Raw genomic sequence first — 18826 nt, forward strand, 5'->3', positions numbered from 1 at the left:
GTGAGTGTGTGTGTGAACTCTGAGGAATAGAACCACAGAAGTGTGTGTGTGTGTGTGTGTGTGTGTGTGTGTGTGTGTGAGAGAGAGAGAGAGAGAGAGAGAGAGAGAGTGTGTGTATGTGTGTGTGTCAGATACATTAATGACCACTTGTTATACATGCCACATGGGGCCAGGCAACAAACACTCAACTTTTAAAAAAGCAGAAGAAAATGACTTCAGCTTTTGACTCAGGAGGCCTTGGGATCCTTCCAGGTCCCTTATTCTACATAAACACAGGAGAGGAATCCTTGATTTCTTCTGTCCATGTCCCCAAGCAAGATTCTAGCCCTGCCCTATCTGACACAGAAGCTGTTCCCCAGCCACATGTTGACAGGGAACAATGAGACTGTGGCCTGTGTACTCGGGTTGCACTGAGTGACTACAACATGCAGGCTGGGGTCCCATAGGTCTGGGAAAATAAAAAGTGCCTGGAATTTTACACTTGTGACTGTAACAAGGTCACTGCAGGTGGTGACCAGCTTTGACACACGAGTTAAATCACTGTGATTATGGCTTCCTTTCTCTTTTTCTGAGAGAAGATTCATGATGTGACATAGGCTGCCTGGAACTCACAGGAATCCTCCTGCCTCGGTCTTCCAAGTTCTGGACTCTCTCTCTCTCTCTCTCTTTGTCTCTCTCATACACACACACCCACAGAGACATATGGTTACACAGTTTTGTGTTTGTGTGTGTGTGTAAGTGTTTGTGTGTGTGTTTGTGTTTGTGTTTGTGTGTTTGTATAACTCTAGAAGTTAGAAGCTTGAGGTGAAGGAATCCTGTGAATTCCAGGCTAGAGTGGAATCATATAAAAAGATTCAATTGAAAGGAAAATAAAAAGGAGGGAGGGAGTGAAGGAATGAGAGACAGAACGAGAAAGAAAAGTAGGGAGGGAGAATAACTTAATCTGTTTTAATTTAAGTTAGTGCATTGTGATTTGATTCAGTGTTTCAAATCTCTCCCTCACACACAACTAAGTTAAAGTGGATTTTGTCTTTCTAAACATGAGGCATTGTAGACTTAACTGAAAATGAATATCTGATGAGTCACCTCCCAAAAATGGGAACCTCAGACCTGCAGAGAGGCCTGGATGTCAGCTGAAGGGATTGCACAAGATGTAGATCTCCTCAGAGGAGCTCTGTCCCCCTCGGGAAAGCTGAAATCCCACCTGCCCCCATCCCAACCACCCTCAGCCCCCCCCCCCACCAACCAGCAAACACGTTTTATCACTCCACATTAAAACATCCTACACCAGACCTGACACACAGTATGTCTCCAAAATTACAAATCCAAACTCTGCCCCAAAACAACCAAGAACACCCATGAAGGCAGTGGGGTTTTGGGGAGCCTAGTGAAGCCTTCAGGCTTTACATTTGGGGGGAGCACAGCACCCTCTGTTGGCCACTTTGTGAACTGCTGCTTTCGACTTTGAGACAAGGCCTTGGCTTTGGAGAGCCATGGAAAGAGTCCAGAGTCTGAGGCAGCAGAGACTGAGAGGGTCAACCTGGGAGTAGGACCAGGGCAGCCTGCTGTGGGAGCTGCAAGAGGCTTAGAACCCTGCTCAGTGAAGGAAGGCTGGGAGGATCAGCCACAAACGAGCTGGGAGGACCACATTCCCAGAAACCTGTCTTGCTCATGGATGTCCCCAGCCTGAGACAGCCTTCCAACAGGGAGGGCCTCCACCACAGAAAGACTGCCTGGGGGACTGGAGGTGTGAGTGACAGCCCAAAAGAGGATCCAAGCTACAACTCTACACCAGGTGACTCAGCAGATGAGCTCTAATGTGAATCCAAGTCATAGAAACCCAAAATAAGCTCAGGAGAGAGGGAGGGAGGGAGGCACACTACAAGAGCTATAAAATAGGTGTGTGTGTGTGTGTGTGTGTGTGTGTGTGTGTGTGTACTTTTGGGTAGACTAGGCAGGCAGCAGGCTGTCCTTTATGTGTGTGGCCATGGTTGCAGCAGGCCACACCATCAGGCTGTAATGCTGGCACAGGGCATAAGCACTCACTGATGGAGATTAGGACATGCTCAGCCATGCAGAGGCCCAGGCCCCTCCTGTGCTTAGTCTCCAGTCAATTGGAAGCTGCATGGACTTGGTGACTAGTTCCAATTCTATTTGGAAAACCTCAGGTCTTTTGGACCTGGTGACATTACACACATTCCCAGGCACACTGTGAGCAGATTCAGGGCGTACTGTAGGGCAGGGGCTTCCCCAGTTCAATGCTTGGTTTATAGGGAGTGGCACTATTGGAGGTGTGGCCTTGCTGGAATAGGTGTGGCCTGGTTGGAGGAAGTGTGTCACTGTGGGGGTGGCTTTGAGGTCTCCTACAGCCAGTGTGGTGCACAATCTCCTGTTGCCTGCAGATCAAGGTGAACATTTAGCTCTGTCTCCAACACCATGACTGCCTGCATGTTTCCTTCCGGGAGGATAATAGACTAAACTCTGAAAGAGTAGGCCCTCAGCAATTAAACCTTTTCCTATATAGGATTGACTGCCTTGGTCATGGTATCACTTCCCAGCAATGAAATCCTAAATAGGAAAGCAAGCACACACACACACACACACACACACACACACACACACACACACACACACATCACAAATCAATGCAGAGAGGAAGGAACGGAAGCCTTAGGAAGTTCTTTAAATAGTGGCCCTGCCAGTGGTCATGGCAAAAATTCAGAGCAGGCTTTAAGGGACTTTTCTTTTTTTTGAAGCAGCAGAAGTCATGGCCTTGTCATTCAGGACAGAGGCTAGACTTTAGCAAAAACTATAGTCCTCACAGACTGACTGAGAGCAGAGGCCCCTTGGTGGACTCTGCCCAGGCCTGAGGGAGCTGGGATGCTGAAGGCTCCTCCCACAAGTGTCAGGATGAAAGGACAAGAGGCAGCTGAGGGTCCTGAGATCTGGGTGTGGAGCAGGCTAATTAAGTTTAAAATATTTTATTCCATTTATTTCATGTGAATGTGTGTGAGCATGGAAAGTCAGAGGAGAAGTCGTAGGTATCAGCTTTCTCTCCTTCCACCATGTGTGCCCCCAGAGACCAAACTCAGGCCATCAGCCCTGGTGACAAACACCTGCACCCTCTAAGCTATTTCAGTGACACTTTTTGTTGTTGTTATGAAACAGCATCTCAGTCACTTAGGCTAGGGTAGACTTCCACTTACAATAATCCTCCTGCCTCAGCCCCTGTTGCTGGCATTATACTGTGTCACTGTGCCCAGATCATCTATACTTTTCCATGCCCCCTTGTGGATCTTAACAAGTGTCACTCAACCAAACGTGGCCAACAACTGTGTCTGTCTGACGGATGTAGGGAGTGTCTAGGTCAGGAGGGGTAGGACCCCAGGTCATCCTCTAGGCCACAAGTACAGTGAACAGAGTCATGAACAGATGATCTCAATCACGCCCTGGGCTGAGCTGAGGGAAGAGAGGGCCTTCAGGGAGGAGGAAAGAAAGTGATGAGCTAGGCTGAGGGAAGGGGCTCAGAGACACACCCTGCTTTCAGCTCAGGAGCATCTCAAGAAGATTGGGGAGAAACAAAACTCCCCTGAGGGCTCAGTTGAGGGAGGTGACTCAGGCATCACACCCTGCCTTGTCTGGTCAGGAACACCCCGAGAAGCCCATGGAGAACAGAACAGCTCTGAGGGAACGGGTCAACATGGAACTGTACCACAGGCCAACTGGAGTTCTTCACAAGTTGGTTGTCCACGGCCTGTAACCAGCCCCTGATTTCATAGTTGCTGTGTAGGATGCTCTGGTTCCCTATGGGAGCAAGGAGCCCTAGGGTCACAGAGACCAAGGGTGATAAGTATTGGTGAGATGGGGCACCCCAAGGCACCCTCCAAAGGATCAGCTGTTGCTGTGACCAGCCAGACTGAGGAGAAACTGAGGAATCAAAGACCAAGATACACACCCAGGGTAAAGATCCAACTAGGGCACAATGGGTCACCTGATCCCTTCTTACTCTCTTTTAAATGCTGTCTCATTCACTCACTCAGACTCTAGACCACACCAACTCACTGATCTGGGGGATCACACACTCAAACTCCCCTCACACCCACACCACTGGGGTCCAGTCTTTAAGGAAAAGAACGGGACCTGGTTGAGCCACACAGAGTCCCTCAAACTTCATGGATCCTGAGGTAGAGATTACTGTCAGCTTTATGAATAGGGAAACTGAGGCAGCATGTAGGTAAGCTACTACTCTAAGCCACATGTGTTACCAGAGCATCCTGCCAGGCTGACTTATAACCTTGGGATATTCAGAGAGCTGAGGAAGACAAACTGTGAACTGCCTTACTCCTAGGTAAACCCACTGATGCAGAGGCAACCTGGAGACCTAGGAGGGACACAGTGAGAGGTGAGAGTGTCCTGGATAGGTTTCAGTTGACTTGTCAGTTCCTGAGGCTGCACCTGAACTGGAGATGTAGAAGGAGACTTCGGCCTGGGAGACACAGAGCCTGATTCCACATCTCAGGTTTGGTTGAATTCCTTCCAGGGAATGGGTGCTGTGGGCAACATCTCTCCGTCCTCCTAAGGTCACAAAGACTAATGAAAAACAACATCACTGAAGGTCACTCTGGAGGAAAAGTGAATGAAAGTGGGCTTCTTTCTCTACCCAGAGAAGGTGATACTTACCTTAAAAAAATCACACTGGAAAGTCTTCATGTGCAGGGATAAGGCCTCCTGGAAGCTGCACAGGTTCTTCCCTCCTCCCAGTCGCCCCAGCTCTACAGCCCAGGCCAGGAGCTGTTAGGGCAGAGTTGCACACAGCAGGCACTAGGGAGCCTCTGGGTATTAGTGTGAGGGTGCAGGAGGTGTGCAAAGTCAACAAAGCCCAGGGAGAGTGATCTGTTGCACTGGGACACAGTTTTACTCTCTAAGGAGGAAGTTGTGTGGCTTGGAGAGTTCTTTTGTATAGTAAGGGGTTATGAAAAATCCTTCAGGACAGGAGCCCAAAGCTACCCAAGGCCCTGACTCACACAGCTCTCTAGAACCCCCAACTAGGAATGTCCACTGTTACTCTGAAAGAGGAAGGTTAGCTGGCCTTACACGGCCCATGTAGATAGCCCATGAGATTCAGGGCTATCTTTCCCCACCAAATGGGATCCGGAGACACTGGGGCCCACAACCCTGGACTCCTCCTCCTTCCTTCCTAACAGCTGCCAGCCAGGGGAACTTCACAGAGCTCTAACGGAACTTTTGAACAGTTTGCCTTCAAACTTAAGAAGTTAATCCTGCTGGTCAAACACTGATACCTTTAAATGAGGCTGCTTAGGACGGTCCACAGGCCTGCAGCCTAAGACTGGGGGCTTCATCTTTCTTAGCAGCCATTTTGTTCTCTTTCTGGGAAGCACCCGCTGTGTTTTTGGTCCATGCCTTCCTCTTGTGAACTGTCTTCTTATTGACTCGTTGTTTTTCTTTACATACTGTGGATTTTGATCTTTATTTACTCTCAATCATGCAAATGTCTTCTCTCTGTCTTGGGATTGAACTTCTGCTGTCTTTAGTTGTCCCTGGTCACTGGAAATAGATACATTGGAACATCCGCAGATACATTAATTTCTTGACCTCATGGGGATCAGTTGTCTGCCAGACTTTGAAATTTCAGGGTCCCTGAGAACTGGCACCTAATGTGGGCTTGGACTGCAGGAAAGGTAAGACATGTTATTTTAAAAATAGGAATTAGGTGCAGGGTACTTGGGCCTCCCACTTCCATGTTTCACAACGTCAATATAAAAAAAAAAAAAAAAAAAAAAAAGGAAAGGGGAAAAGTAAGGAGGAGGAGGAATAGGAGGGGCAGGGCAGGGGAGGGGAGGAGAGAGAATGAACATTTTCTATCAGGCATGTCCAGGCAGACCTAGGCGGGGCAGGCCCAGTACCCCACAGCTCTTTGGCTTCCAGCCATCCATTCTGCCTCTGCTCCCATAATTAAGTGCACTGAACCCCAAGCCTGTAGGCTCCAGGCCCCTTTCCCAGCAGCCCTGGTGCAGAGAGAGCACCGCCCCCTCCCCAACTGAGTTCCAGGGAGCAGCAGGCAGGCTTCAGTCCAGGTCTTAGAGCTTCCTCATTGCTTGATTTTGGGTTAAATGTGGTTTGTTTTTCTCTCAGAGTGGCAATGACTCAGTATCAAAGGTCCCTTCGTGGAGAAAACTAAAAAGGGCACAGCTTCCTGAGAGGGTTACATGCAGTTCGTGGCAAAGGCTGATTTTACTGCATGAGGTGTTGGTCGATCCTTACAGGGAGGATTTTCTCCTCTCTTGCTCACCTGATCAGTACATGAATGAGCTTAACTGTCACAGTAGGTAAAGGGTCCTGTCATCGGTAACTTCCTATCTATTTAGCAGTGTAAGTTGCTGTCTCTGGAAGCTCTTGTCAATTCTATGGGAAACCTCGCTCCTAAAGCAGAGAGGATTGTTAATGTATTCAATAATGCTGTTGCCCAAGCAGTACGTGTTAAACCTGAGAGTCAACAGAGAAAGAGCAATTCTGCCGCAATTTCTGAGCAGAATTTGACACTAGCTTCAATTAAATTTGGGCCAATATGATGGAATCACCCAGGATCATTCAAGGAATCCCATGAATGGCCATGTGTCATATTTTGCAGAGGCCTATTAAAGACAAACCCACAAGGCTAAGTATTTCCTACAAGGTCCAATCAGGGACAAGCTTACATCCTGACATACTTCCTGCCTGTATACGATCCACCCACTCATGATCAAACCCATTCTGTGCTGTTGGGATATACAAACTTCTTTAGGGGAGCAAAGGAGGTGACTTGTCATTTAGAGAAACAACAGCCCCCAACATCTCAAGAAGTATATGCACCTTGGGCAAGGGGCATACGGTTTGGAGGTGATTTTATTTTATGGATCACAGAGTCGCAGTTATTAAAAACTTCAACACAACTATTCTCATGGTAGCTCACCGTGATCATCCCTTGCTGACAGGGAGCCTACAGAAATTATTGTTCCACTAAACAAAGAAACTGAAGACTGAATATTTGTCCACACAGATAATACTTGACAGATCACAGTAGCATGTTACTTGGGGACTTATATTGTTTACTGTCCCAGAGATTTTAAGACTAAAGGAATGAAAATACATGGATGTTCCCTAAGGTTCCATCAAAAGATCCTATAGAAATTGATTCCAACACTTTTCTACATGGCTTTTCTAATGAAAAGAAGCATATATTTAATAGGCCAACTCCATAGGGTCCACAAAAGAATGTGCACCAACCTTGTAAAATTTAAAACTTTCAACTGGCTATAGTCAATCAGCTTTTATAAGATATTCTCAACAACTGATTTTTTTTTTTACTGACCTCCTGTACAAATGAGCACATGTATGACAGAGATCCCTCTGTTCCACAGAAGCCCTCTACCACTAGGTGTGTGAACTGTGGCTATAGTTAAATGAATCTGTAACAAAATTTAGGATAAAATTTTAACAAAAGGCTGACCATTAAACCTACATAGAGATCATTTTAATTTGCTACAGTATACCACATATATGATTTGGCTCTTGTTTAGAAAAGTAAGTCTACTACATCATATTATACTGTAAAACTTTATTCACCTGATCCTTGCTGTCTTGAAGATTTAGTGCCTATGTTTGCTAATCTTGGCCCAGTCTGGAGCTTCCAGCCTCCAGACAATCTAATCAAGTCCTGGTCTGTTTTCAGGGTCTGGGACTTGATGCTGAATAAGTTCACCCTTTCTAGCTCTTTCTGAACTCTGGCTGGTTCAACTCAGCTGATCTGGTTCAAACTCCTCTCCATGCTGACTGATTCAATCTGGCTTCTCTCAGCTTCTCCTGAATTGCTCTGCTTGGTTTCAAACTAACTCTAACAATATTTTCTAATCTTCTGGCTCCTTCTCATTCTCTGGCTCATTCTGTCTTCATCTGTGTCTAGTTTGTTCTCTCTCTGCAACCTCTCTCTGTACAGATGTCCCAGTAAAAGCTGCCCTCTCTCTGCACTGCCCCTCAAATGGCTTCTCTTTCCTCTCTACTCTCATGAGATTTTGGCCCATCCTATTCTGTCAAATGTTTCTCTGATTCATTACTTTGTTTTCTCTCAATTAGATGTCACTTCCAAACATGAAGCTTTCTTGTACAAACAAACCTTCCTGTCATTGTTTGGGATTAAAGGTGTGTACTAACCACATGTCTGTATTTCATCCAGAGGGAATAAAGGTGTGTGCCTACGCCAAGCCACACCACCAGTAGAAACAGACTTTTGCAGGAAATAACACAATGCTGGAGTTCATAGTGTGGTTAAGCATCTTGCAACATAGTAAAAAGTTTCCGTTTTTAAATGGCAGCCATATGACTAGCCTGTGTCTTGGCTGAGGCCTCATCAGACTGAAAAGGGCTTTGACCGGCAGCCATCTTTGCTCAGGTTAAAGAGTACATGCCAGCGACATCACAACCATCTTCATCAACGTGACACTTGGTGTAAGGCTTCTCTTATTGCTGAATCTTCTTTTCAGACTATGGAAGGCAATGCGTCTACCAAGATATGTGTATTCGGGTTGATTTTTTTTCATATTTAAAACACGTCTTCCTTGGTTCTTTGAATTTCACACGATGAACCCCAATCCCACTCACCTCCCCATCCTCTCACACATGTTCTCCATCCTTGCAACCTCCCCACTAAAAGGGAAAAAGAAAACGAACTCACTGTAGAAGCTGCAGGGTGTCACAGTGTGTCCCCCAGCGATGTCCATTGCCATGGGTCTGGCTTCTGCTACTCTATCAGCACTGGACCCTCACTGGTCTTCCCTCAGACATGCTGTTGTTGTTCTATGTCACGGACATCCTTTAGGTTTGGGTCTGTAGGTCTGGCCCCTTCCACACTCCAGCAGTGCATTGATGGGGTGGATGTTGGAGTGGGCCAATTCAGAGCTCTGCTCTGGGCCTGAGAGTTATGTGTTCTGGTTTGCTTACCTGTCCAGGGCTGCCACCCTCTAGACAAGTTTCCTGCCCTGCCCCTCCCCAGCTCACCACTCAATGTTGTGTCCAGCATGGGGCTTTCATGCCCTCTAGTGTCAATAACATTTGTTTAAAATAAAGAGTACCTAGTGGATGCTCATCAAACTCCCCAGAGAGGAAAAGGAAGTGGTAGGGATGAGCTGGGCGATGAGACTCAAGGGGCTGAGGCAGCAGGATTGCTATAAGTGGGAAGCTAGCTCACCTATAACTGAGATTCTCACTCATAAACAACAGAAAGGGTACTAAGATGGCTCAGAGTGTACAGGCTTTTGTCACCTAGTCTGGGCCTGAGTTTGGTTACAGGAACCATGAGGTGGAAGGTGAGACAGGTGACACCTACATTTGTCCTCTAACTTCCACATGTTCACACACAGGAAATAAATATATAGAATATTTAAAACACAATCAGCCTGGCTCTCAGATCTTCTCAGGACCCTCAGCTGCCTCTTGTCCTCCCATCCTGGCACTTGTGGGAGGGGACTTCAGTTTCCTATTTACCACAGGCAAGGTCAGGGTCCACCAAGGAGCTTCTGCTACCAGTCAGTCTGTGAAGACTATAGTTATGCTAAAGTTTAGCCTTGACCTGGATGAGAAGGCCACGGCTTCTGCTTCCTCAAAAAAATCCCTTAAAGCCACCCATGACTTCTGGCTATGACCACAGGCAGAACCACTGTTTAAAGAATGTCCTTAGTCTCTTGTTCCTTGCTATCTGAAGTGATTCCAGCAGTGATTTAGGTTTGAGTGTATGCACATATGTGTATGCATGTATGCATCTGCTTGTGTGCTTGATTTTTTTTTTTTTTTTTTTTTTGTATTTTATAAGACAGGGCCTCTCATGTACCCCAGGCTGGCCTCAAACTCTTAACCTTCTCTGTCACCCTCTAGGACTAGGGATCACAGGTGTGGTCCATCCTGCCCTGATGAACATCCACTCCTGCTGGGCAGATAGGTTGTCATGGAAACAGGCTCTTCCTCATGAGACTGTGTTCTGGGCACAAGTCAACACTTTATGCTATTGAGTGGAGATTGGCAATTGATTGATAACCCAGGTGAGTGTAGCTGGAGAGAGAGGCACCCTGTGACCACAGCACTTGGGAGACCAATGGGGCTGATCCCCAAGTTCACAAAGGAATGAGATTCCATATTAAAGATGAGAAACCTTTGTCCAATGGACAGACTGATGGAGGTGGGGGTAGAGGGCAGAGGGACTGTCTCAGATGATGCCCTGTATGATGCCACATCAAGGGTGTGAATCTGAGAACCCACAGAACTGAGAGACTCGAAGTCTGCCCTTCAAGCTAGCCCTGACCTGGAAGATAGCTTGTTACAGTATCCAGCATGTGTAGTGAAATTTATAGCAAAGCCTTTTTGTCTGGCTTTGAGTGAAAAGTTTCAGCAAAATCTTTGCTGTTTGGGTCAATGATTAGATGCTGAGAAATAGGTATAAGACGGTTTGATCCTTGAAGAAAAGTTGTCTCTGTGGAAGGACTGCACTTGGGACTACATGAGAGCTTTCAGCTGCACTAATCTTGCTCCTAAGACACTCCTAGCAAACCTGGAGTTCTTAATTTTGATTATTGGCTAGACATGGTCAAAAGGAACTGGGATTTGTGTGAGTTGTCTGCTCTCATGTGCGCAAAAGCAAGTTAACTTTGGTAGCTGCAACCTTTCTACACCCCAATTAACCTTGTGAAATATTTGTATAAACTAACTGGAGTGAGCTAGCTGAGGTCAGACTTCCCGGAGAGGCTGTGCCCCTCCGTTCCTTCAGAAAATGAAGGCTTAGCATATCAGTGAGCTTCCATCTCTACTGCAGCACCTTTGACCAACATCAATCAATCAGTATCGACCAGTCACCCATGACAAACCCACCCAGCTGTGCTGAAACTGGTGACAGATACCTTCTGGATTTCTCTCACTTGCTCTTCTTGTTTTACAGATGGGTGTGTCTGTGTGTGTGTCTTTTGCTGTTAAAAGTCTAGGAAACTATAAGACTCTTTTTCTTTTGTAACAATACAAGACAAAGAGGGTAAGAGCAACAGAAAATATGCCTCCTGATTCACAACCTGCTGTGATGAAAATCCAAAGAAGCACCTGCTGGTAAACAAACCTCAGAGTGTCAAGTAGACCAGGAGCCAGGGATAGCATATATGGAGGTCTGATTTGCATAGCCCCGCCCTTCCTGGGAAGAGGAACCAGCTGTAAAAATGATGGACAGCTGACTCCAGAGGCAGTGCTGGAGACAGCAAACACTCTCAGGGCATAAAATGGTGAAGGATCTCAGCAGCACCAAGGCCTGTGAACTGGACAAGTTCATAAGGGATCACCTCCTTCCTGACACCACCTTCCTTACTGAGCTCAGAGCAGACATCGACATCATGGGTGCTTTCCTGGAAGAGAGATGCTTCCAAGGAGCCGTCCACCCTGTGAGGGTCTCCAGGGTCATGATGGTGAGTCCATTAGCCTGAGCTGAGCAGGGTGGGCTGGGAGAGAGCTCTCATAGTCAGCCTGCAGTCCTGAGTGGGGCTTCAGTTACCTCCCTGCTCTGTGCAGGGTGCTCATGTACACCCCAGCTATGGCACAGGACAGAGAACAGAACAGACCCCACCTGCTGGATGATGGACTGATGGAAGCTCATTGTCCATGGTCCCTTCTGTCACATGGGACTTTATGACAGCGGTCCCTACCTCAGTCACTGTGAAGGCTGCAGAGATGTATTTTGTAATGTCCACTCATCTATGTCAGGGGTGAAGTGTGTTAGTGATTGTACTCAGCATTTTATTTAGGGAGGACCTCTGCACATCACTTGTTACTTTTTTCTCAAAATGTTTCTTTTTAAGAATTCAGTTTGCTTAGTTTTAATATTTACTCTGTTGCCTTTGAGTATTGTTGCAGACTTTTTTTCTGTAAGCATGGAGTATAGGGCCAGGTTTCTCTATCCTTCTGTCATGCTCAGTGATGGACTCCTATTCTGTTCAACGTGCTGAATGCCCAGCATGGCTTTCCCTGTCCCTTGTCATTCTCAACCATGTCTTTTAGGGTGGCTCCTATGATGAACACACCTTGCTCGAGGGCAAGTCAGACGCCGACCTGGTGGTGTTCCTTAACAATCTCACCAGCTTTGAGGATCAGTTATATCGACGGGGAGAGTTCTTGGAGGAAATTTGGGAACACCTGTGTCACTTGCAGCAAAAGAAACAATTTAGGCTGAAGTTTGAGGTCCAGAGCTCAGAGCATCCCAACCCCAGGTCTCTGAGCTTCAAGCTGAGCTCCCCCCAGCTCCAGCAGGAAGTGGAATTTCATGTGCAGCCTGCCCATGATGTCCTGTGTAAGTCAGCCAGCAGCGGAGCCTCCAGCCTGCCCTTCTTCATGCCTGAATTCTCTTTTCTATTTTGTGTGTGTGTGCCCATGTCCGGGAGCGTATTCACGTGTGTGCAGAAGTCTGTGCATGTGTTTGCATGTGTGGGTAATGGCCAGAGGCCAGCCTTGGTTCTCGGTTACTCTGGATCCTATTTTTGTTGACAGGTTGACTTGGAGTTTGCTTCCCACCTTCATGGCTCTTGCAGCAAGGAGATGGAATGAGGTGTGGTGTGTGCTCTCGTGGAGCTGAACCCAAATCTCTGGCACCTGGAGCCTTGGCATGTTTATTAGGTATAGAACAGGGCTAGGGGAGGGGTTGCCTATTCTCTAGAAGTTTCTGTAGGCTCCTGCTGTGAACAAACATATTCAGACATATTTAGAGGCACACTTGGAATCCTCTAGACCTCAGAAGCTAGATGAGCTTCTTCCTTCTTCTCTCCATCTCTCTGTCTGTCTGTCTGTCTGTGGGACCAAGAAGGACCTGCACTTGGGCTTTTCTCCTCCTGGGGCAGGGTCTTCCTGATGCTGGGAACTGATGATGTCACCTGTGACCTCAGAGTGGGGAAGAACATGGCCTGCAGTGATGTGAGACACAAACCTCAGACGGCCAGGAAGGAAGTGACAGGGGACCTGGAGGGAGGCAGCTGTGGGAACAGTGGCCTATAGTGCCATCCTGCAGCAGAGAGGTGGCTAGGCCATGTCCCAGATTGGACAGATCTGTTACTGAAGAACGGAACTGCAGGTGGGGACATGTGTACCCTCTGATGGCAAAGCCATAAAAGTGCCCTGATGGCCAACTTTCCAACCCAGGAGTTTCCTGGCTCTTATTCTGAGAACTCCAGCTCTCCAGTGGTGGTACCCACCCTGAGGGATGGTTTCCATCCCCTTCCATGTAGGAATGCAGGCTCTCTACATGATATTGTGATTTTCATTACAGATGGCGGTCCAGTTTCCACAGGAATGTGTCCTCCTATGAGCACCACAGCACCTGTCGAGGATGTTCGAGAGTCAGTGTCATGTCCTTGCTCTGCTGCAGGCCCTTGACCTAGAGAGCAGAGGAAGCTGCCTAATGCCCCAATGAGTCAGGGTCTAGACTGCAATCAGACTCCAGGCATCTGACAGCTGTCCTCAACTCCTGCCTCCTGGCCCATCACAGACAGCCTTCCTCACACCCTGGTTCATCTGCCTTGTCCTCAGTGTTCTCTGGGAGACAAGAGATTCAGAGGAGGAGACAGAACCTCAAGCTTGACTTCCATCTGTCCACCTGTTGGGAGGTTCTCTCCAATGTCTGTTCAACAACAATAAACCACAGCAAGCCATGAAGATGTGTGTGCACTCTGAAGGATGGTGTGTGTGTTTCATGCTCACCTAGATACATGTATTGAGCATTTCTTACAAGCTTTATGAGGGTCCAGGTACTGGGCATCCAGCAATAGACAGTGCAGAGCCACAGTGTTTGCTGTCATGTGGCTTGGGATGGTTCCAGATCTCTTTTACATGAAATAGAGACAAGAATCCTTGGCTCCCTCTGGAAGTGCTCCCATGACAAGATTCTAGACCTTCCCCATCCCACACAGAAACTGTTAATCAGCTGCACGTGTGCCTGGAGCCCTGGGAATGTCCTGTGTGCATCAAGGTGCACTGGTCAGCAACATGCAGTCTGGGGTTCACAGCAGTGCAGGAAAATAAAATTGTGCGCCATCTGTGACCAACGATGACTTTAAAACATAGCTGTCTGTGTGAGGATGAGATTTGAAGCACTGAATTTAATCACAATACACTGACTGAAACTCAAAACAAATTAATTCTCTCAGTCCCCCCCCCCCCAATTTCTTTCTTAATTTCTTTCTTTTATTCTTTTTCTCTTCTTTTCAACTGGTCTTTATTTTCTTCCTATCCATAATTCACAGAACTCCACCTGCCTTAAGTTCTCAAGTTCTGGAGTTACACACACACACACACACACACACACACACACACACACACCCTACAGAGACCTAATGCTCTATATGTTTGGGTTGTGAACCAGCAGCTTGTGAATCCATTGTTTAACCACAAAAGACCCTCTCCTCTTGTCCCTTGCTCACTAACAAGTCAGAGAATTGCTGAGGGCCACCAGTTCCCAAGACCTGCTCCTGTCCCTAGGGTCTACTCTCAATCTCTGTGAAGGGGGAGGGGTCTCCCTGACCCCCATTTCTTCTGTCCTCACCCATGGAGCCCTGAGGTCCAGAGCCCCAGTGTCCAGGTTCATAGGGGAATGCTTGTTCCTAAACCACAGAACAAATCTCAGTACCCTGTCGCTGGACCCAGTGATGCTACCCCATAATTTTAATCTGTCTTGGTCCTTCTGAAACAGCAACCAGATACACAGAGAGGATTTGAAGGGTCTCCTGCCAACCTGTGGACCCATCACGTCATTCCTCATCCACCCCACACTAGGACTCCCTAAGAAGGTTCCTGTCTTTTCCCAGCATTAGGCAAGGGCTCCCAACTGTACTGGATCCTGCTCATCTCTGCCATTTCCTCCCTTTAGATCTGGCTTTCAGCAAAGCTTTCATGTCCTGAAGAAAGGCGTGGACAGCAGACTAGACTGCGGATGACTGATGGACCAACAGACCCATACACACACACACACACACACACACACACACACTGTTACTGACTTCTCCAGTTGGTACAATCAAGGTGCACCTCAAGTAGAGATCAGGAAACACAGCATTTGTTGCACACCCCACCATTTCATTCCAGTCTGGCAAGTGGGGACATTCTCATGCTCCAACGGGAAATTCAGACTGTGGAGTCCCTGTCCTGGACTTGGCCCAGATGTTGTATTGGTGCCATCTAACACTGCTGGTGAAGAGACAGAAGCCAGGGCCCACAGTTGACTAAAGCACTAAACTTTGACAGTAACTAAAGCACAGACCATAGAGGAATTCTGCTCACCACCTTGGTCTCCATGGCTCACTCAGTTTGCTTTATTTTACAGCGCACAGGCTCAGGCACCAACCTCACCCATCACTGATCATGGACATGTCCGCACAGACTACCCTACCAGACTGACTGAGAGATTGTCTTAGGATGCCTCCCGCTCAATGACCCTATCTTATGTCTAACTGAGCAAAACTCATGTTCCCAAATAACCCACTTTCAACTTGATGCTCTCACACACGTCTATTTAACTATAACCTTTTCTTTGCTGATTTTTTTTTTTTTTTTTTTTTTGCTAAGACATGGTGTCAGTATCATGCAGTAAAACACAATATTTCTTTTAAAATAGCAGTATTTCATGAAGTTTCAACAATTAGGAAGATTATTCCCTGAGGTGGGGGCTCATATAAAATTTAAATGCTACTGATTTTCTTTATTTCCCCAAGAGGAAAGAAAGGGGATCACTGTCACAATCATAGCAAAAGACTCAGTATCTGATATCTGGGACCCACAGTTCCCAGAGCTGCTGAGGTTCTGCCATCCACAGCGCACACAGCTGGTCTCAGGCTCAGGCCAGCTCTGTTCTCACATTGCTCTGACAGTTGTCTCCTGCTCAGGGCAAGTCCAGTGTCTCAGGGTCTCCACTGAAACTGCGGCTGCACTTTCACCAATGGCCTCCCTGGCCTCTCCCAGCGCCAGGCCTCAGCTGCTCTCCATGATGCCTCCAAACCTGCAGATTTCCACGGACTAAATCCTTAGCACCAGGGAGGCCTGTCTGCAGTACCAATGTGGATGCAAACCAGAGAGGCAGTCTTGTGACCCCTCGGCCACAGATTCTGTTTGTTGACCTTAAGGAAACTCTTTCCAGAAGATTGACCCCTATGGTGCCATTTTCTTCTCAATCAGAGCTGATTTTTATCCCCAGCTAATGAGAAATTACTCATTGTTAATCCAAACATAACAACAAACAGCCCAGATGGGGTCTTTGCTTTTCTCTGAACCTTCACTCCAGCCTCTGTCCTCTGCCTGCCTCTCAGCTCCTGTCCTCCAAGTTCCCACAAACAGCCCATTAGGATCTCAGCTCTCAACAGCTTTTCCACCCAAAGTTGCCACATCCCTTCTCAGTCCTCCCACAGAGCAACATGGCAGGTCAGTCACAGCAGTGTCCCCTCCTTTGGACCAGTTTCTATCCAGTTTGCTCTGACTACTGGGGTAAAGATGATGCTGGAAAGTAAATTGGGGAGGAAAGGGATTGTCTGGCTCACATTTCTGCACCACACTCCATCACTGAGGGAAGCAGAGGCAGGAACTGAAGCACAGGCCATGGAGGTACGTCACCTGCTGCCTGATACCCTTGGAGGATCAGTCTGATTTTAAAAAGCAACTCAGGACCACCTGCCCAGAACAGGCAATGCCCACTATGGGCTGGGCCCTCCCACACTGACCAAGCCTGACTCCAGGCCAGACTGAGGGAGATATTTTGTCATTTGTGGGTAGATCTTCTCCAGATGGCTCTCTCTATGTAAGGTTGACAAAGAGAAATAAAAATGGCACCAGATGGCACAACGGAAAATGGAGGAGAAAAGGGGGTTACAAGCAGAGCAGAGGGGCTCAGGGAAACAAGGGTTATGAGAAAGAGCAAGAGACATTGCTGCTGTAGGAGGGAGAGGGGATGGGTCGAGAGGACTTTCCATGTTTGTACTAAGTGATTTCTTCTAGTCCACTTTCTCTTCAGCTAAGGCTCTCTTCAGCCGTGTCTAAATCACTGTTCCAAGGTTCCATGTTCTCTGCATGACTGCTTCCTTCTTCAGCAAACATGTCATGTCGCTTTGTATGCCTTCTATTTTCTTTTATTTCAGTCCGTTACATTTTTACGTGGATAATTTGTCAATATTTTTCGGGACTATTTTTTAAATGTATGTGTGGTATATGTGTGTGTAGACCTGTTAGTGGAAGTGCATGTGTTTGTGTGTGCTTGTGTGTACATAGAATGTGGAGGCCAGAGTGTGAGGGCAGGTCCTCAGTCACTCCCCACATTATATAATCCGTGAGGGTCTCGTACCTGACAGAGAGTGTACTGGACCAGCAGTTCTGGACAGTCCTACAGTCCTTGGAAGCCCCATCTCCAGCCCTTTAAGCTAGGATCAGGTAGATTTACGTTGTCAATACATGATTGGACAGGGTGAAGAAGTGGGGGAAAAAGAAAAAAGGGAAGAGGAGGAGTCAGGGAGAAAAATGGAAGGGGAGTCAAAGTAGGAAAAGGAGAGGAAGGAGCGGGAACAGGAGGCCTGGAAAAACGGCAAGTTATAAGGGATCTCCTAGGAGGGGAATAGAGAATGTAATGGTAAATCTGCCAAATATAGACATGTAGCTTGGGTTCCTAATTACTGAGTTGTGTTTTCATTGAATGGGTTTATTTGGGTTGAAGAGGATATTTCAACAGGATTATGAGTCAGCTTCTTCAATCTGACCTCTACTTCTCACCCCTGCTTGAGGAGGGAAGCACTTTACCCCTGAGCCATCTCCCTGCCCCTTCCCAATTATTCAGAGACCATGAGACAACTTCCTTAGAGCACTCCTTATGTCCCACCCCCACCCTCACTCCCAGCTGTCACTCATGCTGTCTTGACTCCTCCTCCTGCTAGTGAGAGCTGTCTATGTGGAGCACACAGTCCATCTCAACCACTCAGCTCTTGGCTATAGCACAGGAGGGGGCAGAGACTGAATCTCAATGACTGGAAGTGGGTGTGTGACAAGAAACTTATAGGGACATCCTCAGGTGGCAGCTGAATTGAGCCTGTGAGCAGTGGCCCCCACACCACAGCCCAGTGACCTGTTTTCTCATTGTCTTTCTCTTCTCAGTGTAAGGAGAAGCTGGCTGCTCTTCCAGAGGACCAGTTTAATGCTCCTTCCCCAAACCCCTGCATCCACATGGTGGTGGTTCACAACTGAGTGTAACTGCAGTTCCAGAGGATATTATGCCCTCTTCTGGCCTCTATGGGTACTACATGAAAGTGGTGCAGACAGAATCAGGAAAGATTTGCACATGTACAAAGTGATTTTTATAATTATAAGGGCCGGTGTTTACATTTAAAGACAGAGGTTGATGCAACAGACCAGAAGGATGGTCACTCTTTTGATAATCTCTGTCTATCTTTCCTGTTTCTATTTCTGTATGGATGGGACCCCAGCCTGCATGTTGTAGTCACTCAGTGCAACCTGAGTACACAGGCCACAGTCTCATTATTCCCTGTCCATGTAGGACCAGGGAACAGCTTCTGTGTCTGTTAGGGCAGGGCTAGAATCTTGTCCTGGAGGCAAGGACAGAAGAAATGAAGATTTCCTCTCCTGTGTTTATGTGGAACAAGGGACCTGGAAGGATCCCAAGGCCTCCTGCATCAAAAGCCGAAGTCATTTCCTTCTGCTCTACTTACTGCTGAATGCCTGGTCCCATGTGGAGAGTATATATTAATGCATCTAGCTGAACCACACACATACA

At 47.3% G+C, this 18826-nt stretch overlaps 1 protein-coding gene across 1 annotated transcript in view; it reads left to right on the forward strand.

Annotated features, from left to right (window-relative positions):
- Positions 1-11306: 11306 nt before the first annotated feature.
- LOC308439504 (inactive 2'-5' oligoadenylate synthetase 1C-like) overlaps positions 11307-18826 on the forward strand; it is a gene marked incomplete at both ends in the record, with an annotated part of 57965 nt that continues 50445 nt past the window's right edge. Inside the window, one exon of the mRNA XM_080941330.1 lies at positions 11307-11489. Within this exon, the coding sequence (XP_080797456.1) occupies positions 11307-11489 (183 nt within the window). The remainder of the gene's footprint in view (positions 11490-18826) is intronic.

This window comes from Micromys minutus, assembly GCF_963924665.1.
Source record: "Micromys minutus genome assembly, chromosome: 29".
Lineage (NCBI taxonomy): Eukaryota > Metazoa > Chordata > Mammalia > Rodentia > Muridae > Micromys > Micromys minutus.